At 43.1% G+C, this 22,500-nt stretch overlaps 1 protein-coding gene across 5 annotated transcripts in view; it reads left to right on the top strand.

Annotated features, from left to right (window-relative positions):
• LOC127009518 (hemicentin-2-like) overlaps positions 1 to 18,588 on the top strand; it is a 124,827-nt gene extending 106,239 nt beyond the window's left edge. For all 5 annotated transcript variants that reach the window (XM_050882637.1, XM_050882634.1, XM_050882635.1 and 2 more), the window contains 4 exons: positions 5,382 to 5,460; positions 9,019 to 9,146; positions 13,519 to 13,687; positions 17,682 to 18,588. In XM_050882637.1, coding sequence (XP_050738594.1) covers positions 5,382 to 5,460; positions 9,019 to 9,146; positions 13,519 to 13,687; positions 17,682 to 17,800 — 495 coding nt within the window. In that variant the 3' untranslated portion in view covers positions 17,801 to 18,588. The remainder of the gene's footprint in view (positions 1 to 5,381; positions 5,461 to 9,018; positions 9,147 to 13,518; positions 13,688 to 17,681) is intronic.
• Positions 18,589 to 22,500: the final 3,912 nt, after the last annotated feature.

The following is a 22,500-nucleotide window of genomic DNA, read 5'->3' on the forward strand; positions in this document are numbered from 1 at the left end:
CCTCTGTCTTCCTATTCCTTTTTCTTATCTATTTTTATGTCTGTTTGTGTATATTACCTACTCGTGATATATATTTTACTCTCTCTCTCTCTCTCTCTCTCTCTCTCTCTCTCTCTCTCTCTCTCTCTCTCTCTCTCTCTCTCTCTCTCTCTCTCTCTCTCTCTCTTCTCCCCCTCCCTCCCTCGTTCTATTTTATTAATTTTCGCGGCTATACAACAATTCCACGAACATGCCATCTAACAGAAAAATATTACACTGAACGGCTGTTATAATTTCAGTTTTCATCCCACGGCGCTATTATTATTAAGGTGAAAAAACGAAAAGTGTAGAGCGAGGATATTAATAATTCGGGGATATTAATAATTCTACGTCTTTATTTCTGTCTATTTATCTATCTATCTATCTGTCTGTGAGCCTGTATTTTTATGTTCGTCTTTGTCTGTTTCTCTTCATATATCTCTTTTCTTTCCGTCATTTTAGTCTGTCTATTTCCCTGTCTTTTATTAGTATCTTTTCTATTTTTTTACATCGTTCTACAAACCTATAAATCTATCCATCTGTAAGGCTGTCTCTTTATGCATGTCTCTGTCTATCTATATATATCTGGTCATTCCCTCATTTTAGTCTGTCTATTTGCCTGTATATCTCTTTATTAGTTTCTCTTCTATCCGTCTTCTTTTTTATTGTTCTATCTGTCTATTTATCCATCTGTCTCTGTTTGTTAGTCTTTCATTATCTGTCTGTCTCTGTCTTTCTTTATATCTCTCTTGCTATTTCCTCATTTTAGTCTGTCTGTTTGCGTGTCTGTCTATAATTATTAGTTTATTTTCTACGTTCTGTCTCTTCCTCTTCCAATTATTTTTTCCTTTACCTGTTTGTTTGTTTTGTGTCCACCTCTTTGTTTGTATTTGTTTGTTTGTTTTGTTTGTTTGATGTATCTGTCAGTTTTTCTTTTACATCATTCTGAATCCTCTCTCTTCTCTCCCTCTCCCTCTCCCTCTCTCTCTCTCTCTCTCTCTCTCTCTCTCTCTCTCTCTCTCTCTCTCTCTCTTCCCACGGCTATAAAACAAATCCCTGCGCTATGTATTTCCCGAATAATTTAGTGACCTCGTTATAATTTTAATTTTCACATCGCTCTGCCGTTATGGTTAAAAGAAAAAAGAAGTTGAAAGTGCATGTAATTTAGAGAGAAAATTAATTACTCTCTCTCTCTCTCTCTCTCTCTCTCTCTCTCTCTCTCTCTCTCTCTCTCTCTCTCTCTCTCTCTCTCTCTCTCTCTCTCTCTCTCTCTCTCTCTCTCTCTCTCTCTCTCTCTCTTATCTTCACTTATCATCTCATCTTCTCTTTTCTCTTCTTTTCGTCTCCACTCTTTTCTCTTTTCCTCATTTCTCTCCCTTTTTTTCTCTCCTCCTCTTCCCTTTTTCTTTCCTTCGCTTTCCTCTGCTTTTAATTTTCTTTTCTGCTCTTTTTTTATTTTTTGAAAGTGAAAAGAAAAAAAAGAATACTAGTTACCACCACCATCCTATCTCACCTTCATCTCCTTCCTTCCCTTCATCACCACCACCATCATCATCACCACCATCGCCACTCCTCCACCGCTCCTCACTATTAGCTTCCCTCGCCCTCTCTCCGACCCATAACTCTCCCCAAGCACACACACTTCCTCGCCCCGATGCCTTCACTAACCTCCCCTATATTCCTCTAATTCTCCGACGGAACGCTGTATCTCACCCATCTTACGCGTCCTGCCTCTCCTCTCCCTGTTCTCCCACACTCGGTTATTTCCCTCTTGAAGCGCATCTTTCTTGCCTATCTACTGTACCGTACATTGATATAAACGTAAGGAGCTTAATCGTATCCTTGCAACCTTAAAGCCCTTCCCATTTCGCTCGTCTCTGGTATTCGCTGTTTCCTTCTAGCGTCACTCTCCTACGTATTTATTTAAGCGTACGTTGGTTTACACATAACGCACCCTATCTTATGCTTGTTATCTTGTAGCTGTTCCCCCTTCGTTCCTCTCTCTCTCTCTCTATGGTGTTTGTTATTTCCATCTATCGCTACCTTATTCCGTGTTTATTTAAGTGCGTATTGATATAAACACATAACACACCTCCTCCCATGCATAATACCGTACCTTGCTCACTCCAATGCGTTTCTCTCTCTAAGGTATTCGAAATTTCCTTCTTACGCTGCCTTATTCCCTGTTCATTTAAGTGCATATTGATTTAAATGTAACTCAACTATCTCTTATGCTTGCTACCTTGCCTTACCGCCCCTTCTCATTCCAATGCGTTACTCTCTCTAAGGTATTCGATTTTTCCTTATGCTACCTTATTCCCTGTTCATTAAAGTGCATATTGATTTAAATGTAACTCAACTATCTCTTATGCTTGCTACCTTGCCTTACCGCCCCTTCTCACTCCACTTCGCTCCTCTCTCTAAGGTATTCGATATTTCCTTCTTACGCTACCTTATTCCCTGTTCATTTAAGTGCATATTGATTTGAATGTAACTCCTCTATCTCTCATGCTTGCTACCTTGCCTTACCGCCCCTTCTCATTCCAATGCGTTTCTCTCTTTAAGGTATTCGTTGTTTCCTTCTTGTGCCACTTCCATCTCAATCCATTTGAGTGTATACTCCTATTGATGTAAGTTGGAAAGTTTCGTTTAGTCGGCGCAACATCTGTGGTCATATGCCGAAGCGAGACAGAAGGGGAAGGAATTATAGGAGAAAGGAACAGATCCCAGGAGACGGGACACAACCCCCGATTAATACCTGGTACCCATTCACTGCTGGGTGGACAGGGGCGTAGGGTATCGGAAAAGCCGCCCAAGTTTTTCCACTCCACCCTGGAATCGAACCTGGGCGCTCTCGGTTGTGAGGCGAGTGTGCTAACCACTGCACCACGAAGCCCCCTCCTATTCATGTAAACTTAACCCATCTTTTGCTTGCTACATTGCCGCCCTTCTCACTTCGTTCCTCTCTCTAAAGTCTAAAGTATTCGCTATTCCCTTCTTACACCATTTTTTTCCACGTCCTGTTTGAGTGTACGTTGATTTCCAGCCCCAAGCGTACACCTGCCCCAAAGTAATCGAGAGATACGCGGGGCAAACGATGACTTTCAAAACTTTGGCATAAACTTGTAATATGACGCTCTCTGGCTCTCTTTCTCGCGCGCGCACGTTCCAATATGTATCGTAACTTGTTAAAAAATGTTTAGACTAGAAAATGCATGGAAAAGTTTTTGGAATTGGTGATGACTTTAGAAAAACATACATACATACATGAATATTACATACATACATACATACATGAATATTACATACATACATACATATATATATACATGCACTATAGCGACTAACGGATCATACTTTAAAATGTTCTCCTTTCTTTCTTCTCGGTAGGCCAGATCCTCTATAACTTAACCATTAATCTCATTTTCCACCACTCTACCCTCCTCTAATTTGTCCTAGTGCACAGTTATACCTCCCATAACAACTCCTTTCCCCTATCATGCTTTCAAATTTTCTCCTTTATTTCTTCTCCTTAATCCCAATCCTCTATAACTTAACCATTAACCCCATATTCAACTACTCTACCCTCCTCTAATTTGTCCAAGAGTGCTGTTATGCTTCTCTTAACGACTCCCTTCCCCTATCATGGTTTAACATTTTCTTCTTTATTTCTTCTCCTTAATCCCAATCCTCTATAACTTAACCATTAATAATCCCATATTCAACTACTCTACCCTCCTCTAATTTGTCCAAGAGTGCTGTTATGCTTCTCTTAACGACTCCCTTCCCCTATCATGCTTTCAAATTTTCTCCTTTATTTCTTCTCCGTAATCCCAATTCTCTATAACTTAACCATTAACCCCATATTCAATTACTCTACCCTCCTCTAATTTGTCCAAGAGTGCTGTTATGCTTATCTTAACGACTCCCTTCCCCTATCATGGTTAAACATTTTCTTCTTTCTTTCTTCTCCGTAATCACAATTCTCTATAACTTAACCATTAATCCCATAGTCAACCAGTCTACCCTCCTTTAATTTGTTCTAGTGCGCTGTTATGCTTCTCTTAACGACTGCCTTCCCCTTTCATGCTTTAAAATTTTCTTATCTTTTCCTTTTCCGGAATCCCAATTCTCTATAACTTAACCATTAACCCCATATTCAATTACTCTACCCTCCTCTAATTTGTCCAAGAGTGCTGTTATGCTTTTCTTAACGACTCCCTTCCCTTATCATGGTTAAACATTTTCTTCTTTCTTTCTTCTCCGTAATCACAATTCTCTATAACTTAATCATTAATAATCCCATATTCAACTACTCTACCCTCCTCTAATTTGCCCTAGTGCGCTGTTATGCCTCTCTTAACGACTCCCTTTCCCCTCTCATGCTTTAAAATTTTCTTCTTTCTTTCTTTTCCGTAGTCTCAATTCTCTATAGCTTAATCATTAATAATCCCATATTCAACTACTCTACCCTCCTCTAATTTGTCCTAGAGTGATGTTATGCCTCTCTTAATGACTCCTTTCCGTTATCATGCTTTAAAAATGTCTTCTTTCTTCCCCTCCTTAATCCCAATTCTCTCTAACTTAACCATTGATAATCCCATATTCAACCAGTCTACCCTCCTCTAATTTGCCCTCCCTTCCCCTTCAATTTCTCCTCCCCATCCTTCCCGAAACTCCATCAGGTTAGAACAATATAGAATCCACGTCCCAACATCTTTTTAACATTCTTTTACTAAATCAACTTCAACTTCATTATAAAATCCACTATAATAATCAGTTCCACCTTTCTTTTATTTATTTACCCTCTCCTTTGTACACTGCCTCCACTACCTCCCTCTCTTCCATCACTCTCCATCAATCACTTCTCTGTTTCCTTCCTTTTTCTCCTCCTCCTCCTCCTCCTCCTCGACCCGCTCACTCATTTCCAACGTATCTTTTATTCCCTATTCCTATTTTTCTTTATTTTTTTGGTATTATTATTTTCCTCCTCCTCCTCCTCCTCCTCCTCCTCCTCCTCCTCTTCTTTCATTCCATATGCATCTTTACTTCCTTGTTCCTCTTTTTCTTCTTTTAGTTTTTTTTTTTTTTATTCGTCCTCAGTTCTCTTTTTTTCCCTTCCATTTCCTTTGCCCTCCTCCGCCTCCTCCTCCTCCTCCTCCTCCTCCTCCCACATGCATCTTTTCTTCCCTATTCCTTATTTTCTTCTTTTATTTTTCTTCTAATTCGTCCTTCTTATATTACTTTCCTCCTTTTATTTTTTCATCATTTATTCTCTTTCGTCTTTTTATCTCTCCACCTCCTCCTCCTCCTCCTCCTCCACCAACACTAACCACTCCTCTCTCTCTCTCTCTCCCCCACAGACGCGAGACTCTGGGGTGTACGAGTGTCAGGTCTCCACGACGCCTCCAATTTCCCACTTCATACGCCTCACCGTCGTCAGTAAGTGTTCGTGCGTGTGCGTGTGCGTTTGTGCGTGTGTGTGTGTGTGTGTGTGTGTGTGTGTGTGTGTGTGTGTGTGTGTGTGTGTGTGCGTGTTTCCCTCGCCATGCTTGTCTTCCTGTTCATTGTTGTGTTGCCTCGCTGCTATGGTGTGTAAAAATGTGGCATAAACAAGCACAACAAAGGAGGAGGAGGAGGAGGAGGAGGAGGAGGAGGAGGAGGAGGAGCAGGAGGAGGAGGAGTAGGAGGAGGAGGAGGAGGAGCAAGAGCAGAAAAACAGTAACAATGACGACCAAGTTAAATAATAAAAAAAAATAACACTAACAATAATACCTTCACTCAGATACATTCACTAAACTCTAAAGTAACAGCGTCTAAAAGAGTTAATAAATTCATCACGCTAGAACATCAGAGGAAGGAGATGAATGCAAGTTTACCCTTTTCCTTACGCACAAATCCTAGATCTCAAACACGCAGCAAACATCCCACATAAAAGCAGTACCCTCAACCCATGCAAGAAGTCCCCATACCTCTCATACAAGCTGCACCCATTCCTCTTAACTTAGTACCCATACCTATACAAAGCAGTACCTATTCCTTATAAACTCAGTACCCATAACCCATAATCCCTTATAATATACAAAGCAGCAACCATTCCTTATAAACGCAGTACCCATATCCCATACAAAGCAGTACCCATACCTCATATAAAGCAGTACCCATTCCTTATAAACTCAGTACCCATATCCCATACTAAGCTCTACCCATACCTCATACAAGCAATACTCATACCTCATGCAAGCAATACTCATTCCTTATAAACGCAGTACTCATCTCTTATACACGTAGTACCCACCCCTTACCCGCAGTACCTATCCCTTATAAGCAGTACTCAAGGCCCATACAAGAAGTACCCACATCCCCATAAAAACAGTATCCAATCCTTATACACGCAGTTCCCATCCCTTCTACACAGTTCCCATCCCTTACACACGAGTACCTATCCTTTTAAACACCGTACCCATATCCCATACAAGCAGTGCCCAAATCAATTTCCACACCATCACTGCTTGGCCTTGAGTGGGGGACATGTTCACTAATTTATCAGCACCCTTCCATTTCTACGTATATAAAAGACAATACGCTACGAAAAATTAACTGAGATATGAAAATGAAATACGGTCAAAATAATGAGATAATGAAATTCTATTGTGACATTAATTCACTTATAACCCTCGTCTGAATATTCCCGTCGGGTTTCTTTTTCCGGGACTAACTGGAACATGATATATACAGACTGACGAACGCTTCCTACACCTGAGGCCGTACTCCAAGCTCTCCATTACCAAGAGACGTCAGTTAACCCGGTAGCAGCAACGGGCCAAATTTGTGGCTTTACCGTGTAGCAGCGACGGGCCAAATTTGTGGCTTTACCGTGTAGCAGCGACGGGCCAAATTTGTGGCTTTACCGTGTAGCAGCGACTGGCCAAATTTGTGGATTTACCGTGTAGCAGCGACGGGCCAAATTTGTGGCTTTACCGTGTAGCAGCGACGGGCCAAATTTGTGGCTTTACCGTGTAGCAGCGACGGGCCAAATTTGTGGCTTTACCGTGTAGCAGCGACGGGCCAAATTTGTGGCTTTACCGTGTAGCAGCGACGGGCCAAATTTGTGGCTTTACCGTGTAGCAGCAACGGGCCAAATTTGTGCCATGATATAAACCCCAAAAACAGAAGATACATAAGATGATCACAAATGCTTTGATATATATTATGAAATGGTTTGTGTTAGTGATGATTTTTTCTCATTTTTCTCGCTTAGAGGGACCATTAAGAAACATGATCCCTGCTGTTACCGGGTTAATATAAGCTCAGAAACCAGCGGGTGCTCATAAACAGTTTTCTCTCTGGTTACATTCCATATACTTCGCTTCCCAATTCCTTACTTGCTCCATGCTATTACTAAAAAGAAAAGTGAGTTAGCAAAGGTATTATCAACTCACAAACCAACGGAGGCTTTTACATCGTTTTACACACACACTAATTATGTTGTGTGGCATCAAAAAAGTTGGAGGAAAGAAAGAGAGGAGGAGGAGGAGGAGGAAAGAGATGGAGGAAAGAGGAGGAGGAGGGAGGTAAATCGAGTCATACAACTCACAAACAAACGGCAGCTTTTACACAGTTTTTTCCTCAGTTATAATCCACATACTTCACTTCGCAATCCCCTTCTTTATTTCCCTATATGCGCCATGCTATATAGGAAAGATAATAACTATAAGTATTATCAGTTCACAAACCATCGGCAGCTTTATCAAACGGTTCCTTCCTTAGTTACATAATAAGCCACACACGTCACTTGCCAATCCCGCTTTCATCTCCCAATTTGCGCCCTGCTGTTACGAAAGGGAAAAGTTAATAAGCTGACAGTTGCTATTAACATGTAGAAGTGGTTCGCAGAAAGCTCGTAAGGCCTGACATGTTGATATTGCTGGAACTGACACCAAAGGAATGGCCTAGGAAGGGAGAGCTTGTCATGTGGACGTCAGAGCCTTGTCACGTAAACTTTAGGCTAACATTCTCACACATTTCCGGGCTATCACACCCGAATTTGGTCAGGCTATGGTCGAGGATGTTATAAGAATTTCCATGGGTAGTTTAATGAGCCTAGGGATAGTTGGACAAGGCTTCTGCACCATGAACCGTGAAAAACACTCATTAGAATTTATGTTATGAGAGCCGAAAGCGCTTGAGATTAAGGGTCTGAGGGTCATATTCTTAAAACATTTCGGCGTCCAAGCACACGGGTTGAGCATTTCAGTTTGATAATCCGACAGTACCATGATTGTAAAAATACAGTCATGAGAACCCGGTTAATCCCCTGTTTGGCCTTTGAAAATATTTATTGTGAGAGCCAAAAGCGTTTAAGAAAGGTCTATAAGGTTGGTATTCACAGACCCCACCGCCTCTCACATCAACTATCTCCAAAGGCCAAAGAGAAGGTCAGTCGGGTTCAAATGAGTGTTTATTTAGGTTTATGGTACAGAAGAAAGGTCAAACTACCACCTGGGTCATAAAACTACCAATGGGAATGCTTTGAACTCCTACGAAAGCCTTGTCAAATATGTGAGTTTGAGTTCCGAAAGGTGAAGCGAGTGTTTATTTAGGCTTATGGAGCAGAATAAAGGTCAAACTACCACCTGGGTCATAAAACTACCCCTGGAGAGGCCCAAACTCCTACGAAAGCCTTGTCAAATATGTGAGTTTGAGTTCCGAAAGGTTTAACCCGTCCGCTGCGATTGGCACGGATTTGGCCTTCCCTGGTAGCCTGGTAACATTACACTCCCAGGTCTTTCTCTGCCTCAGCGGTGGATAGTGGAGTGTTTCCCATATGGTATTGGTGTGCTGGATATCCCCTCACATGGTGCAGGACTTTACATTTTTCTTCACTGAATTGTAACAGCCACTTTTAGCTCCATTCCAGTAGCTTGGTGAGGTCTAACTGTAGGAAATCCGCATTGAAGGGGTAAAGAATTTAGTCCTGTTTTTCCTACCTCCCCCCAGAGCCGCTCACGCACATCCTCGGCGGCCCAGACATGCACATCAACACGGGCTCCACCATCAACCTGACCTGCCTGGTGGAGTACAGCCCCGAGCCGCCTGACTTCATCTACTGGAACCACAACAACAAGGTATGCTATTTCGACCCCTACTCCCGTCCCCATCGTCTCTCGTCTCTCGTCTCTCTCGTCTCTCTCGTCTCTCTCGTCTCGTCTCTCTCTCTCTCTCTCTCTCTCTCTCTCTCTCTCTCTCTCTCTCTCTCTCTCTCTCTCTCTCTCTCTCTCTCTCTCTCTCTCTCTCTCTCTCTCTCTCTCTTTACTTTTCTTTCTCCTCCTTCCTTCCTTCCTGTTCCCGTGATCGTAAATCCTTCCCTGCCTTTCCTTCCCTTTCTTCTCCCCCTTTACTCTCCTTTCCAATCCTCTTCTCTCCTCTTCACTGCCGTCATCTCGCTTCCTCTCCTCGTCTCCCCTCCCTCACACCCACACACACACAGAGAGAGAGCGAGAGATTTAGTGGCCTACAACGACGAGGTAATACTCCTTATAACAATTAAGAGGAGCTGCCACTCGTACGTTACTTCGCCGAGAGTCTCCGTCGCATTTACATAATATTAGGGAAATCATTTGGCCGGGAGCGGGGACGGGAATTAGCACTTTATGAGCGTCCTGGGAAGATGGAGTGCCGGGAAGATGAAGGTGAGGGAAGGGACGGACGGGTAGTCGCTGTGATGGACGCCTCTTGCATCACCGTCACGGGTCTTGGCTGCTCCTCATTACGGCGAGGGTCTGGGTGGTGGATGGTCAGGCAGTCGGTCAGTCGATAGGTCAGTCAGTCAGTCAGTTAGTCAGTCAGTCAGTCAGTGTCATTTAGATAATTAATCAGTCGGTAAATTAGATATATAGTTCTCTCTCTCTCTCTCTCTCTCTCTCTCTCTCTCTCTCTCTCTCTCTCTCTCTCTCTCTCTCTCTCTCTCTCTCTCTCTCTCTCTCTCTCTCTCTCTCTCTCTCTCTCTCTCTCTCTCTCTCTCTCTCTCTCTCTCTCTCTCTCTCTCTCTCTCTCTCTCTCTCTCTCTCTCTCTCTCTCTCTCTCTCTCTCACTGTCTACCTATCTATACGTCTCTCTCTCTCTCTCTCTCTCTCTCTCTATCTCTCTCTCTCTCTCTCTCTCTCTCTCTCTCTCTCTCTCTCTCTCTCTCTCTCTCTCTCTCTCTCTCTCTCTCTCTCTCTCTCTCTCTCTCTCTCTCTCTCTCTCTCTCTCTCTCTCTCTCACACACACACACAAACACAAACACTAACACCCCCCACAAACAAACACACACCATCACTGAACATTCTACTAACTTCTCCCCCTCAAACTCAATTTCCTACACTAACAACAACAACAACAAGGTACAACTCACCTCCTCCCTCCCTCACTTCTTTCCTTATCTCTCTTTTCTTCACTAACTACAGTAGCGAGGTATTCTTCCACTTCTGGCTTAACTTTCCTATCTCCCTCCTTCATTTCCTTCTCTTCTTTTTCTTTTCCTCGCTAAACCCAATACTGTGATTTTATTTATAATTTCTCTATGTCTACTTTTTCCTAACTTGCTTCTTTCTATTGCTTTCTTGTCCCTCTCCTTTGTCTTCTATCCTTCACTCATTCTATACCCTCTTCTCCTTTTCCTACGCTAAAGACTATATTTTTCCAGATATTTTAGTTTCTCGGCGATAGCAGTGTAATCTAATCCTTCCTCTCTCTTTGTTTCATTTTTTTCATCATACTCCTTTCCCTCACAAGGCTTCTCCACTTTTCTAAATGTTGATGGTATATGACGGAAACAAGATATTAAATGTTTAACTCTCTGTCCCACTTCTTTCACTATATTCCTTTCCCCTACTTACAAAACACTCCACTACTCCAATTGTTGAAGATACATGAGAAAAACAAGGTACTCCACTTATAAATCCTCCTGCCTCACTGTCTCCTGCTCCTTATCTACTCCACTCTTGCCTCCTCCATGTCTTTCCTTCCTCCCTCACTTCACTCTCTAACTAAATCCTCCATTAGTATTCCAGTTGTTAAAGTTAACCGACAATAACCTGGTACCTGACCCTTACCTCCCCTACCCTACCCTTGTCTCATTCCCCTTCTCTTCCCCATCCAATCTAATCCTCCTTTATAGTTTCCCCTCAGTCTATTCCCCCTTCATCATTTCCCTCCCTTCCTCCGTCCTTCCATTTCTCACAGCCACACTCCTCCCTCCACCTTCATCACTTCCCTGTCTATCTCAGCCAACACGCTATCTGTTCATCTATCCACGACACCTTCACGCTCTCCTTTACATTAGTCGACACGTTCGCCTCTCCCTTGTACTCTCATTCTTCCCAAAAAAATTACCTCATCGCTTTTATCGCTGGCCCTCGTAACACTCCTCCCTTTACCCCCACCCCTCCGGTTTAAGGACTAGTCTTTACCTCCTGCCCTCCATTCCTATCCCTGGTCATTCTCCTCCCCTCCTCCTCCCCCTCAAGCCAAAGCGATCCCTCCGCCGCTTCCCTCCCCGGCCACGCTCCGCCCTCCCTCCCGCCGCTTCTCCGTGACCACAATAACAAAATTTCTGCCGCCATATTTTCAGTTTTCCTTCCTTCCCTCTGTCCAAAACACAATACCACCAATGTTTTCCCACTGTTTCCTTTTATCTGTAGTTATATGTATATATATATATATATATATATATATATATATATATATATATATATATATATATATATATATATATATATATATATATATATATATATATATATATATATATATATATATATATATATATATATATATATATATATATATATATATATATATATATATATATATATATATATATATATATATATATATATATATATATATATATATATATATATATATACTATTAATTTTTATTAATTAATTATGTAATGCATTTTCTTTCGTACTATTCATCACTTCTGCTTTGCGTAGGTTATCTATACCTCCATATTTCCCTCGTGAACATTATTTCACTCATTTATCTCCATAAAAATGAACGTGATATCCTACACATATATAAATTGCTTTACAAATCATTCATATTACTCAAACATTTTATAGATACAGTATTTTCTTTTCCTTTTAAAAATAATTTTGGTTTTAATACACATTTAAATTTCTTTTCTCTTCAGTCATGCATGCAAAAGTCTACATATTTATATCGTATGCGACCATTTCTACATTAACTAATTTACTAAGTGAATCCTCACCCGCCACAGCTTTTCTCTTGCCCTACATCTACATTAACCGAGTCATCACAATTACACTAATTACGCCACTCGACTCGACATTATTGCACAAGATATCTCCATTTCATTATTTTCCGAGATCCTTTCCCCAATAATCGTCTCTTTCTTCTCATCGGCAGCAGAAAAGTAATAAAAAGTCACGCTCATTAAAACTTTTCACACCCAACCCTTATGGACCGTCCCCTCGGCACACGACACTGCAAGCACCTCGATTCATTACCACGTGCCATTCCTTTACCGTTCCTTCCCTTTCTTTCTCCTCCTGATTCATTCGCTGCCTTTAATCACTTCACTTTGCCTTCCCATGTACATGCACACCTCAACCATTCATTTCCTTAACCGCTCATTCCTTTTCTTTCCCCTGATTAATTGCAGCTCTCCATTTGCCACTACAGTTTGCCTTCGTATGTATTTCCACACCTCAACCACTCGTGTCTTGTCTTATCCTATGTCTTCTTACTCCCTTCAAACACTCATTATCTTGACATTTCCTCTCTTCCCTATTCAAACATGACCCTCAAACTTATGGAGTCTTTTCTTTCTCTCTCTTTTCTGATCTAAATGTAACTTTCAGCCATTCATTCTCTGCTCTTTTCTTTTCTTCCCGATTCAAATATGACTTATGACACTTATTTTCTGTTCTTTATCTCTTTTTCCAATTTAAATATAACCTTCAACCATTCAGTCTCTGCTCTTTTCCTCTCTTCCTTTTTAACGTAACTCCGTCAACCACTCAGTCTCTGCTCTTTTCCTCTCTTCCCTTTTAACGTGTCCCCACCAACCACTCATTCTGACATTTCCCTTTCATCTCCTCTCACGTACGTCAATCAACAACTCATTCTCTGCCGCGGTCTAGATCTAGGCTTTCGTAGGAGTTGTGGGCATTTTCAGGGCTAGTTGTATGACCCCAGTGGTAGTCTGACTAAGCTTCTGTACGATGAACGAAAAAAAAACGCTCAAGAAAACCGAATTGACAAGACCGTGTTTTCTGCTCTTTTCCTTTCTTTCCTTCTCACGTTCACCCATCAACCACCCTCTCTGACCTTTCCCTCACATCCTCACTCAAATTTACCCTCATCCACTCATTCCTCATCCCGTTCTCTCATTTATTAACACCCCACATAATTTTCTTCGCCTCTTGATTGACTTGGTCCCCTTAATAACTCATCCTCTGTTTCTCCCTCTCTCCTCCCGCCCTCAGATCATCAGTTATGACTCAAGCCGCGGCGGGGTCACAGTCATCCTGGAGAAGGGGGACCTCACGACCAGCTCCCTGCTCATCCAGAAGGCGCGGCCCTCAGACTCCGGCCGCTATGACTGCAGCCCCTCCAACGCCGCCTCCGCTAACGTGACTGTACATGTGTTAAACGGTGGGTAGTAGTGGTGGTGGTGGTGATGGGGGGGGGGGGAGCGTAAGGCAGTGATTGTGAGGTTGTGTGTGGGGGGAAAGGACTGATTGTGCGTGGTAAGGCGATGTTTAGAGGGTGTTGTGATGTGCTGTCGAGGTTGATTGTAGCGTTTCGTGCTGAATGTTTGATCATGTATGGTGTGGTGCAATGTGATGTGACGTAGTGATGTGACAACTAAGTGTGATGTGGCGCAGCATAGCACGCCACAACTATATAATGTGGCGCGTCTTGCTGGTTGGTGGAAGCGGCGCGGGGTGTTGATACAAAAAGTTAAGCAATATCTTCACGCCTTTCGCCCCTACACGAGTAAACTTTTTAAAGAGACTGTCTGCCTGCTCAAAGGGAAGGGAGATTGCGAGACACTTACGGCACAAAAGGGGAAGGAAACTAAACGACCTTTCCAACTTTGAACTTTATGGAGTGGCGCCGGTCTCGACTTTATCCCCGCTTTGTTTTCCGAGTATTCTCCCAGCCGGCCGTGAGGAAAGAATACACTCACGTTGATGGTATTCTTTAGGTGTCGTTTTTTATCCCTTCCTGTCTTTCTCCCAACCATCTGAAGAGACACTGAGATTAATTTCCTTCCCTCTGCATATGTGTCTCTCAGTCTTCAAACCCTCTCACAAAAAGATGACAAAAAACCCAAGAGAACATATACAAGAAATACTCGCTCTGATTTTATTTTCTTATGTGTTTTTTTTCCCCCTTCCCGTCTTTCTCCTGACCATCTGAAGAGACACTGAGATTAATTTCCTTTCCTCTGTATATGTCTCTCAGTTTTCAGTTCCTCTAAATCCAAGAAAACAGATACAAAAAAACACTCGCTTTGATTTTATTTTCTTACATGCTCTGATTTTTTTTCCTTATGTGTTTTCATCTTCCTGTAATTCTTCTAACCATCTGAAAAGACACTGGTATTAATTTTCCTCCCTCTGTACATATGCGTCTTTCAGTCTTCTTCAAACTAGCAAAAAGATAAAGGGAAAAAACACAAGATAATAACAGTATGGCGTGAGGTATTGTAAGATCGCCTGTTCGAGTATGACCGACAAGACGCAGGAAAAGAATAAGCTGTATGCACCTAATTAACGACGGTTGCTGGTATTCTCACGAGCCATAAAATAAAGAGAAAATAAAATGTGCTCCAGCAATCATGAAAGGGGAGAACGCATTGCACGTGATATTATTATTGTTTGTGCACGACCGACAAGACGTAGGAGAGAATGAGATGTGAGCATGGGTCTGCTTTACTGTGCTTCCTGGTATTCCAACGAACCATATGATAACTTTGATCAAACAAATTCCAGGAGCTACTTCCTCACCTTGGCAGGAAAGAATAAGGTTTGAGTGTGAGTCTGATTCGTAAGGGCTACAAATCTCCTCCAATTATATAACAAGGACAACAAAAACATCCAGAAGTCTATATACAAAGGATAACAACAGCATTAACCAGCAATCACTGGAGAAGAACGAAAGACCTTCCTCGATTTTCTTTGTAAAATCATCGCGTTGTAGACTTGTTTTTATTGTTGCTTAATCGTTGGTCTGTGTCTCCAGATCGTCTCCTCTAACTATTCAACAAGGATAACATAAAACATCTTTAAGTCACATTGGGAAGAACGAAAGACCTCCCTCGGTTTTCTTGTAACATCATCGCGTTCTAGACTTGTTCATGTTGTTCTTTAGCCGTTGGTCTTCCTCCTCATTCTCTTAAGGAAGCCAGATTACTTTTACGAGAATGACAACTTAAACAGTCCAACACAGCGTCATTGTAAGCACCCAAACCAGGCTCTCCAAATTGAACAAGTTTTCTACTCACCACCAGATACTAATGAGATTTCCTGTATACTTTTCTCAAATTCGTTACCTTCTGCATCAACACCAAACACTATATAAGAAATTTCCGTAGTCTTTGGTCTTTGGTTTGGAAGCTTACAAACCCGCCGTGTCGCACTGTGGAACTGGCCTAAGGAGTGAAGAGTATTGAGGTACGAGTCTAATACACGAAGGTTCACGCAGTCCATACGTGTAACCTCCGTCAAGACTAACCGACATATTCTTCAACATTCCGGCACCCAAGTACATCCATTTGACAAGGTTTTCGTAGGAGTCGTAGGGCTTTCCATGAGTAGTTTTATGACCGCGGTGGCAGTTTGGTAAAGGTTCCGTGCCACGAACATAAAAAAACACTTATTAGAATCTGATTGATCTCCTTTACGGCATTTCCATGGGTAGTTTTATGACTCTGGTGATAGTGTGACCCTTTTTCTGTGCCACGAACCTAAAAAACCCTCATGAGAACCGAGGTAATCTCCTTTCTTTTTTTACTTTGGATATTGTTGATGTGAGAGAAGGAAGCGTCTGAGGAAACTGACCTTATTCTCAACATTATGATCCCAAGTTAAACGGAGGAGATCTCTTTTGTGTATGAGTCTCCTTCGCTGTAATTTGCTTTGTATTATTTGTTCACTAACGTTTTTGCCTTACATGTCCTTATTTTCAACAGTATGATCTCAAGTTAAACGGGGTCTCTGTTTTTTATATCTCCTTCACTGTGGTTTGTTTTCCACTATTTGTTCATTGACGTTTTCTGCCTCACATGTACTTATTCTCAACATTATGATCTCAAGTTAAACGGGGTCTCTGTTTTTTATATCTCCTTCACTGTGGTTTGTTTTCCACTATTTGTTCATTGACGTTTTCTGCCTCACATGTCCTCGTTTACACAATCCACCCAAATCTTCCTCGGTCACCCTCTCTTGTCCTTCAACACTTTCCTTCAATTTTCAGCTAGGGCAGTATTCATTATTCCTCCATCCTGTCCTGCTTCTCTCCTTGGCAAGCAGCGAGTTCCGGCAGAATCTTCCAGCAAAGCCCTCCATCACCACACACACACGCACACACGCACACACACGAGCCCAGGAACCTTAAGCAGTTTACACATTCTTCTCCTCCCGCCGTTCAAATTATCGCCGGCTCACAAAATTTACCAAAGGCATTCCCCTAACGTAATTTGGGCCCGAAACTGTGTCTAACAAGGTAACGTGTAAATCAGACGCACTTAAGTTCATGGAATATTTATGCCTCAAAGTGTCCTAAACTCTCATCCCAAGTTATGGCCTCACCTGAGACGATGTTTATGAGTCTACGATGTATGTATAAAGCGCCTCCTTCCTCCTCCTCTTCTTCCTCTTCCTTCTTGTTCTCGTGTTAAACTCCTTCGTCTTCCTGGTACGCTTCCAAGGCCTTTTCTCTCTACTCCTCCTGCTGTTCTTCTTCCTGTTCCTTCAGCTTCCTCTTCCTCTTCCTCTTCCTGTTTTTCTTCTTTTTTTTCCTTCAACTCACCTTCCTCTTCATCCTCCTCCTCCTTTGAGCTACGAAGAATACAAGTCAGCTCTTTCTGTTCTGCCTCCTTCTCCTCCTCTTCCTTCTCCTCTTCCTCCTCCTCCTCCTTCTCCTTCACTTCCTTTTCTCCCTGTCTCACTCTAATCTTCCTCTGTTATTCCTTTTACTGTCCCTCCTCTTTCCTCCTCCTCCTCCTCCTCCTCCTCCTATTTCTGTTTTTCTTTTACTCTCCTTCTTTTATTGTTTTTTTTATGCACTCCCTCCTCTTCTCCCTGATCCTCCTTCTCATCCTCCTCCTCCTCCAATTCCTCCTCTTCCTCCTCCTTATTTTACATTCATTCTACAGTTTCTTCCATGTACTCTCCCTCCTCCTACCGCCCTCCTCCTTATTCAAAGCTCGCAGCCTCTTCCCTTCCCCTCTTTCTCCTCCTCCTCCTCCTTCAGTTCATTCACCTTCTCCTCCTCCGCCTTCCCGTCTCCTTGTCCTACTCCTCCTCGTCCCTGTCTCTTTCTCCCCGTCTCCTTCTCCTCCTCCTCCTCCTTCCCCTTTCCCTCGTCTCCGTCCCCCTTGTATTTACCCATGTATTGACACAGGCGTCCCTCCCCGCAGGCGAGCACCCGGCGGCGATGCAACACGGGGGTCAGAGCGCCTACACAAACTCCTCACTCGGCCACATCCTCTCCCTGCTCGTCCTCCTGATGGGCCTCCACGCCGTCATCCTTAACTAACGACGCCGCGCTACCAAGATGGAGCGTGACGGCAGTAGCACCCAGACCCCGATAATTACGATAACAACAGAAACAACTAACGGAAGCAGACTAGCAACAACAGGAGAAGGGACGGCAGTAGCGCCAAGATTACGATAATTATGATAACAGTAACAACAACTAACGGAGCCACGCTATCAACAGGAGGGAGAGTGACAGCAGAAGTACAAGACCCCAATGATAACGATAACAACAGCAATCAGCAACAAGACGCCATACACCAATTTTCTCAAAGGCAACACGGTGACACTCATGGAACACAATTGCCATATGATATATCACCACGCTCTCGCACACGCACACAATATGACTGGTGCGTGGGTGGGGATGAAAGGTAGAGGTGTTGAAGCTAGCAGGACACGAAGCCACCAATCCGCATGTAGGTGACCCCCAACTATGTGCTCAGAGGGTTTTTATGGTGAAAGTCTTGACGCATCGAGGCGGCAGAGCAATCAATAGTGGCAGCGGCAGCGGCAGCAGGAAGGAAAGGAAGGTAGGAAGGGGTTGGAAGGGGGTGGAAGGCATTGATGACCATACCCGCACACCTATACAAACAAACACACACACACACACACACACACACACACACACACACACACACCTATACATCCCTCTAACCACCCTCCTCCCCCAAATCCACCCACACTCACACCCATACCCACCACACATGCGCATAAATCCCCCTCCAATCCCCCACACACAAAGAACTTATAACGAACATTTCAATCCCACATTCAGGAAAACTTCAACCCAAGATAAAAAATAATATGCACGCCCACACCCACCCACCCATGCAGCAGTCGGGCAGTCTAATAACCACCCACCCACCTATCCACCCACTACACCCATCCACACCCACCTACCTACCCAGCCCAGCCAAGCCATTCTCATGCAAAAAAAAAAAGGCAGAAAGCGCTCAGAACACAACGCCACGGGAGGAGGAAAACGCACGATAATTTTTTTCATCAATTTTCCCCACTGCAATCATCCCGCGACCCAACAGGCGAGAGTGAGTGAGAACGAGGCGATAGCGGAGGGGGCGTGTGTCAGGGAGTGGGGAGAGGGTGAGACTGAGCTACTGACCGCCATATCCCACAAAGACAGACGGAAGAGACAGAGAGAGCCACCCCACCCCCTAACTCTTCTTACAAATGGCCAGTGACAGAATGAAAAACAAGAACGGGTGGTGATGGCAATGGTCATAGGGAGGTACAGGAAAATAAAGCGAAAAAAAAAGGACAAGAAAATCAACAGAAAATGGGTTTGATAAGAAAAAAAAAAAGTGAAATAAACATAAGAAAAAAACGAATTGGAAAAGAAAACGAGAGGTATCAGATAAAAAAAAAACACGAACTGGATGTAAAACGAGAAATATGATAGAAAATAATTGAAAAAAGGGAAAAATATGAGAGGTGATTGTTGTGGTGGTTGTGGTGTTGTGTTGAAGCAGGCGGAGTTGTATTGTAACACTGGTGAGAATATTACTATTGCTGTGTCGTTGTTGTTTTGAAGAGCCTGAGGGAAAAGCTCCGTGTGGAATTAATTACATTTCAAACGGTGGGATGTCCTTTCTGTGTGTGTGTACGTGTGTGTGTGTGTGTGTGTGTGTTATTCACCATGGATCGATCTCGTGCTGGACTCGCGCTCACCAGCCAGCCAGCCAGTACCTACCCTCCCTGAAAGAGCTTGGAGATGCATAGTGACGGATTTTGAGGTACAGCTTGGTGTGTGGTGGAGGAGGGGAGGCGTTTAGGTTCGTGTGCGTGTGTGTGTGTGTGTGTGCATGTTCAATCAGGGTCAGTTTCCGACTCGATGGTGTGTAAATCATACAGAAAAAAAGACCCGAAGCAAACGTGTAGAAACTATATTGACCAAGAAATATATGTGACCAGAGAAGTATATACGGGGAGGTGGTGGTTGAGTCGACAGCGTGACGGCGCCGCGTTCAGGACGACGCGAGTTCAATCCCCGCCCGGTGCCACCAAGCTGGGATTTTTCAGCCGCCGCCGAGTGGCTTAAAACTACCCACATGCTGCCCAGAAGACCACCTATCAACCCGGACTCTAGATTCTAGGATTAAAGATGAGCTCCGGGAGGGCAGCATGAGCCAATGCAAGATGGCGCCACTATAAAACACATGGCCCCCTACACTACAACCCCCAATAAAACAAGCCTACCAGCCACAAACAAAAGATGTAAATATATATATATATATATATATATATATATATATATATATATATATATATATATATATATATATATATCTATATATATATATATATATACACTAAAAACTATAAAATCCTAACCATACCAACAAGAGAAATCCGGGTCAGTTTTAGAGTCGATGGTGTGTAAATCAGACAGAAAAGGAATCCGACACTAATATGAAAAGTGACCAAGAATGACAGACACACATACACCAAAGGATATAAAAAAGAACACTACAAAATCCTTACCCAACCAACAAGAAAAAAAATCACTCCTACATGACCAAAGACAACAAAGACCCTAATTTGTAAAGACTCGTTCTTGCACCACCTTTTTGTACACTCCCGTTTCTTATGTAAGGTCGCGGCAGGGTTGTCACGTCACCGCCACCACCACCACCACCACCACCACCAACAGCAACAACAAGCAAGCGGGTGGTCGTGTGTGTGTGTGTGTGTGTATTTGTGTGTGTGTGTGTGTCTCCTGCGACCACCCCCCAAAAAATAAATACAACATACAAGTGGATAAGTACTTTGACGTTTAGGCGTATAAGGTCAGTCATAGCGATAGTAGGAACCCCCAAAACAACAACTACTACTACCAGAGTGAAGTCTCCGTTTCCTTGGTTACCACTTGATACTCTTAATTAAATGTACGTACTCAATGGATGTCAACGTCTGTATTTCTACTCTAATCATTATATCATCAAAGGGAAAAAAGAAGGAAGAGATAATGGCCGTGGTGTTTTTCGTCCTCGCCCGTTTCTCCTGCTTTCTTTTTTTTTCTTTTTTTTGGAAGGAAAATATTGTCGAAAAAAAACTTGTCAGAATTTTTTTTTTTTTTTTTTTGGTTCATGATAAAATGTTTCCTTGAAGAGATTAATAAAAGTATTTTCTGGAATACAAAACGTTACTAACACGATGGAGTTTTTTTTTTTTTTACAAACCTTGTATGGGCGAGCGAGGCTTTGATCTCTCTCTCTCTCTCTCTCTCTCTCTCTCTCTCTCTCTCTCTCTCTCTCTCTCTCTCTCTCTCTCTCTCTCTCTCTCTCTCTCTCTCTCTCTCTCTCTCTCTCTCTCTCTCTCTCTCTCTCTCTCTGCATATATATAGATCAACGTATGTTCATATGTATGTATATATGCATCTATGAATACATGTATGTACTATGCATCTACTATGTCTGTATGTATGTATGTTTCTATGTATTTAAGTCTCTCTCTCTCTCTCTCTCTCTCTCTCTCTCTCTCTCTCTCTCTCTCTCTCTCTCTCTCTCTCTCTCTCTCTCTCTCTCTCTCTCTCTCTCTCTAAGCAGGGCAGCATCACCACAACAGGCTCGGAGGGGCTCCCAAAAGACGCTCTGGAGGCGGGCGGCCCTTTGTGGATGACAGGAGGGGAAGAGACACGAAAATATGCCTCACTAATACTCTTTTCATATTAGCGGAGGGAAGGGAAGCGAACAACACCCGCCCCTGTCGTCCTCTGGGAGCTAAAACATTCCCATCCCCCACTTCCCACGCAGGTATATTTTCTTTTTCCCGTCTCTTCTTACCCATCATCTATTAGCAGCAGGGAAGGAAGGTCAGTGTAGGTAAAGGGTGGTGAAGGTGGTGGTGATGAGGATGGTTGGTCTGAAGAGGAGGAAGAAGAGTCACACGAGGAAAGACAAAGGCGAAAGAAGTGAAGGAAGGGTAGGAAGGAAGGCAAGAGAAGACAAGGATTTTTACAAGGAGAACAAGGAGGAAAGACGCGAGCGAGAGATGTGATGATGAAAGAAGAACGCGCGCGGGTAGAGAGGAAAAGAGGATGAAAGAGAAGGGTGGAAAGGAGGGAGAAAAAAAAATAATAAAAGATTGCGTGGAGAGAGAGAGAGAGAGAGAGAGAGAGAGAGAGAGAGAGAGAGAACCACCTATCTTACTTTCCGCTAGGCCCTCTCTCCCTCCCTCCTTTCTCCAATACAAGCCGGCCTGACCTTCCCCCTCCGTTCACCACTCCCCCCCACCCCCCACCTCCCCCCCACCCCCTTTACAGGCGCTCCAAGCTGATACACGACCGCCATCAAGGGCACCTCCTCCTCCACCTGCTTCTGACTGCTGTGTTCCTGCTGTTGCTGTTGTTGTTGTTGTTGTTGTTCCTCTCATCCCAGGTAAAAAGGATCCTAAAGCCCATATTCTCCAACGTTTCGAGGCTGATACGCTCACATTTTATAAGGCTTTCGTAGAGGTTGTGTTAGTGTGTCCATGGGTAGTTTTATGAGTCTAGGGATAATTTGACAAGGCTTTCGTTGAGGTTGTGTTAGTATGTTCATGGGTAGTTTCATTAGTCTAGGAATAGTTTGACAAGGCTTTGGTAGAGGTTGGAAAGTTTTATGAGCCTAGGGATAGTTTGACAAGGCTTTGGTAGAGGTTGGAAAGTTTTATGAGCCTAGGGATAGTTTGACAAGGCTTTCG

The sequence above is a fragment of the Eriocheir sinensis genome, chromosome 41, assembly GCF_024679095.1.
Source record: "Eriocheir sinensis breed Jianghai 21 chromosome 41, ASM2467909v1, whole genome shotgun sequence".
NCBI classification, from domain to species: domain Eukaryota; kingdom Metazoa; phylum Arthropoda; class Malacostraca; order Decapoda; family Varunidae; genus Eriocheir; species Eriocheir sinensis.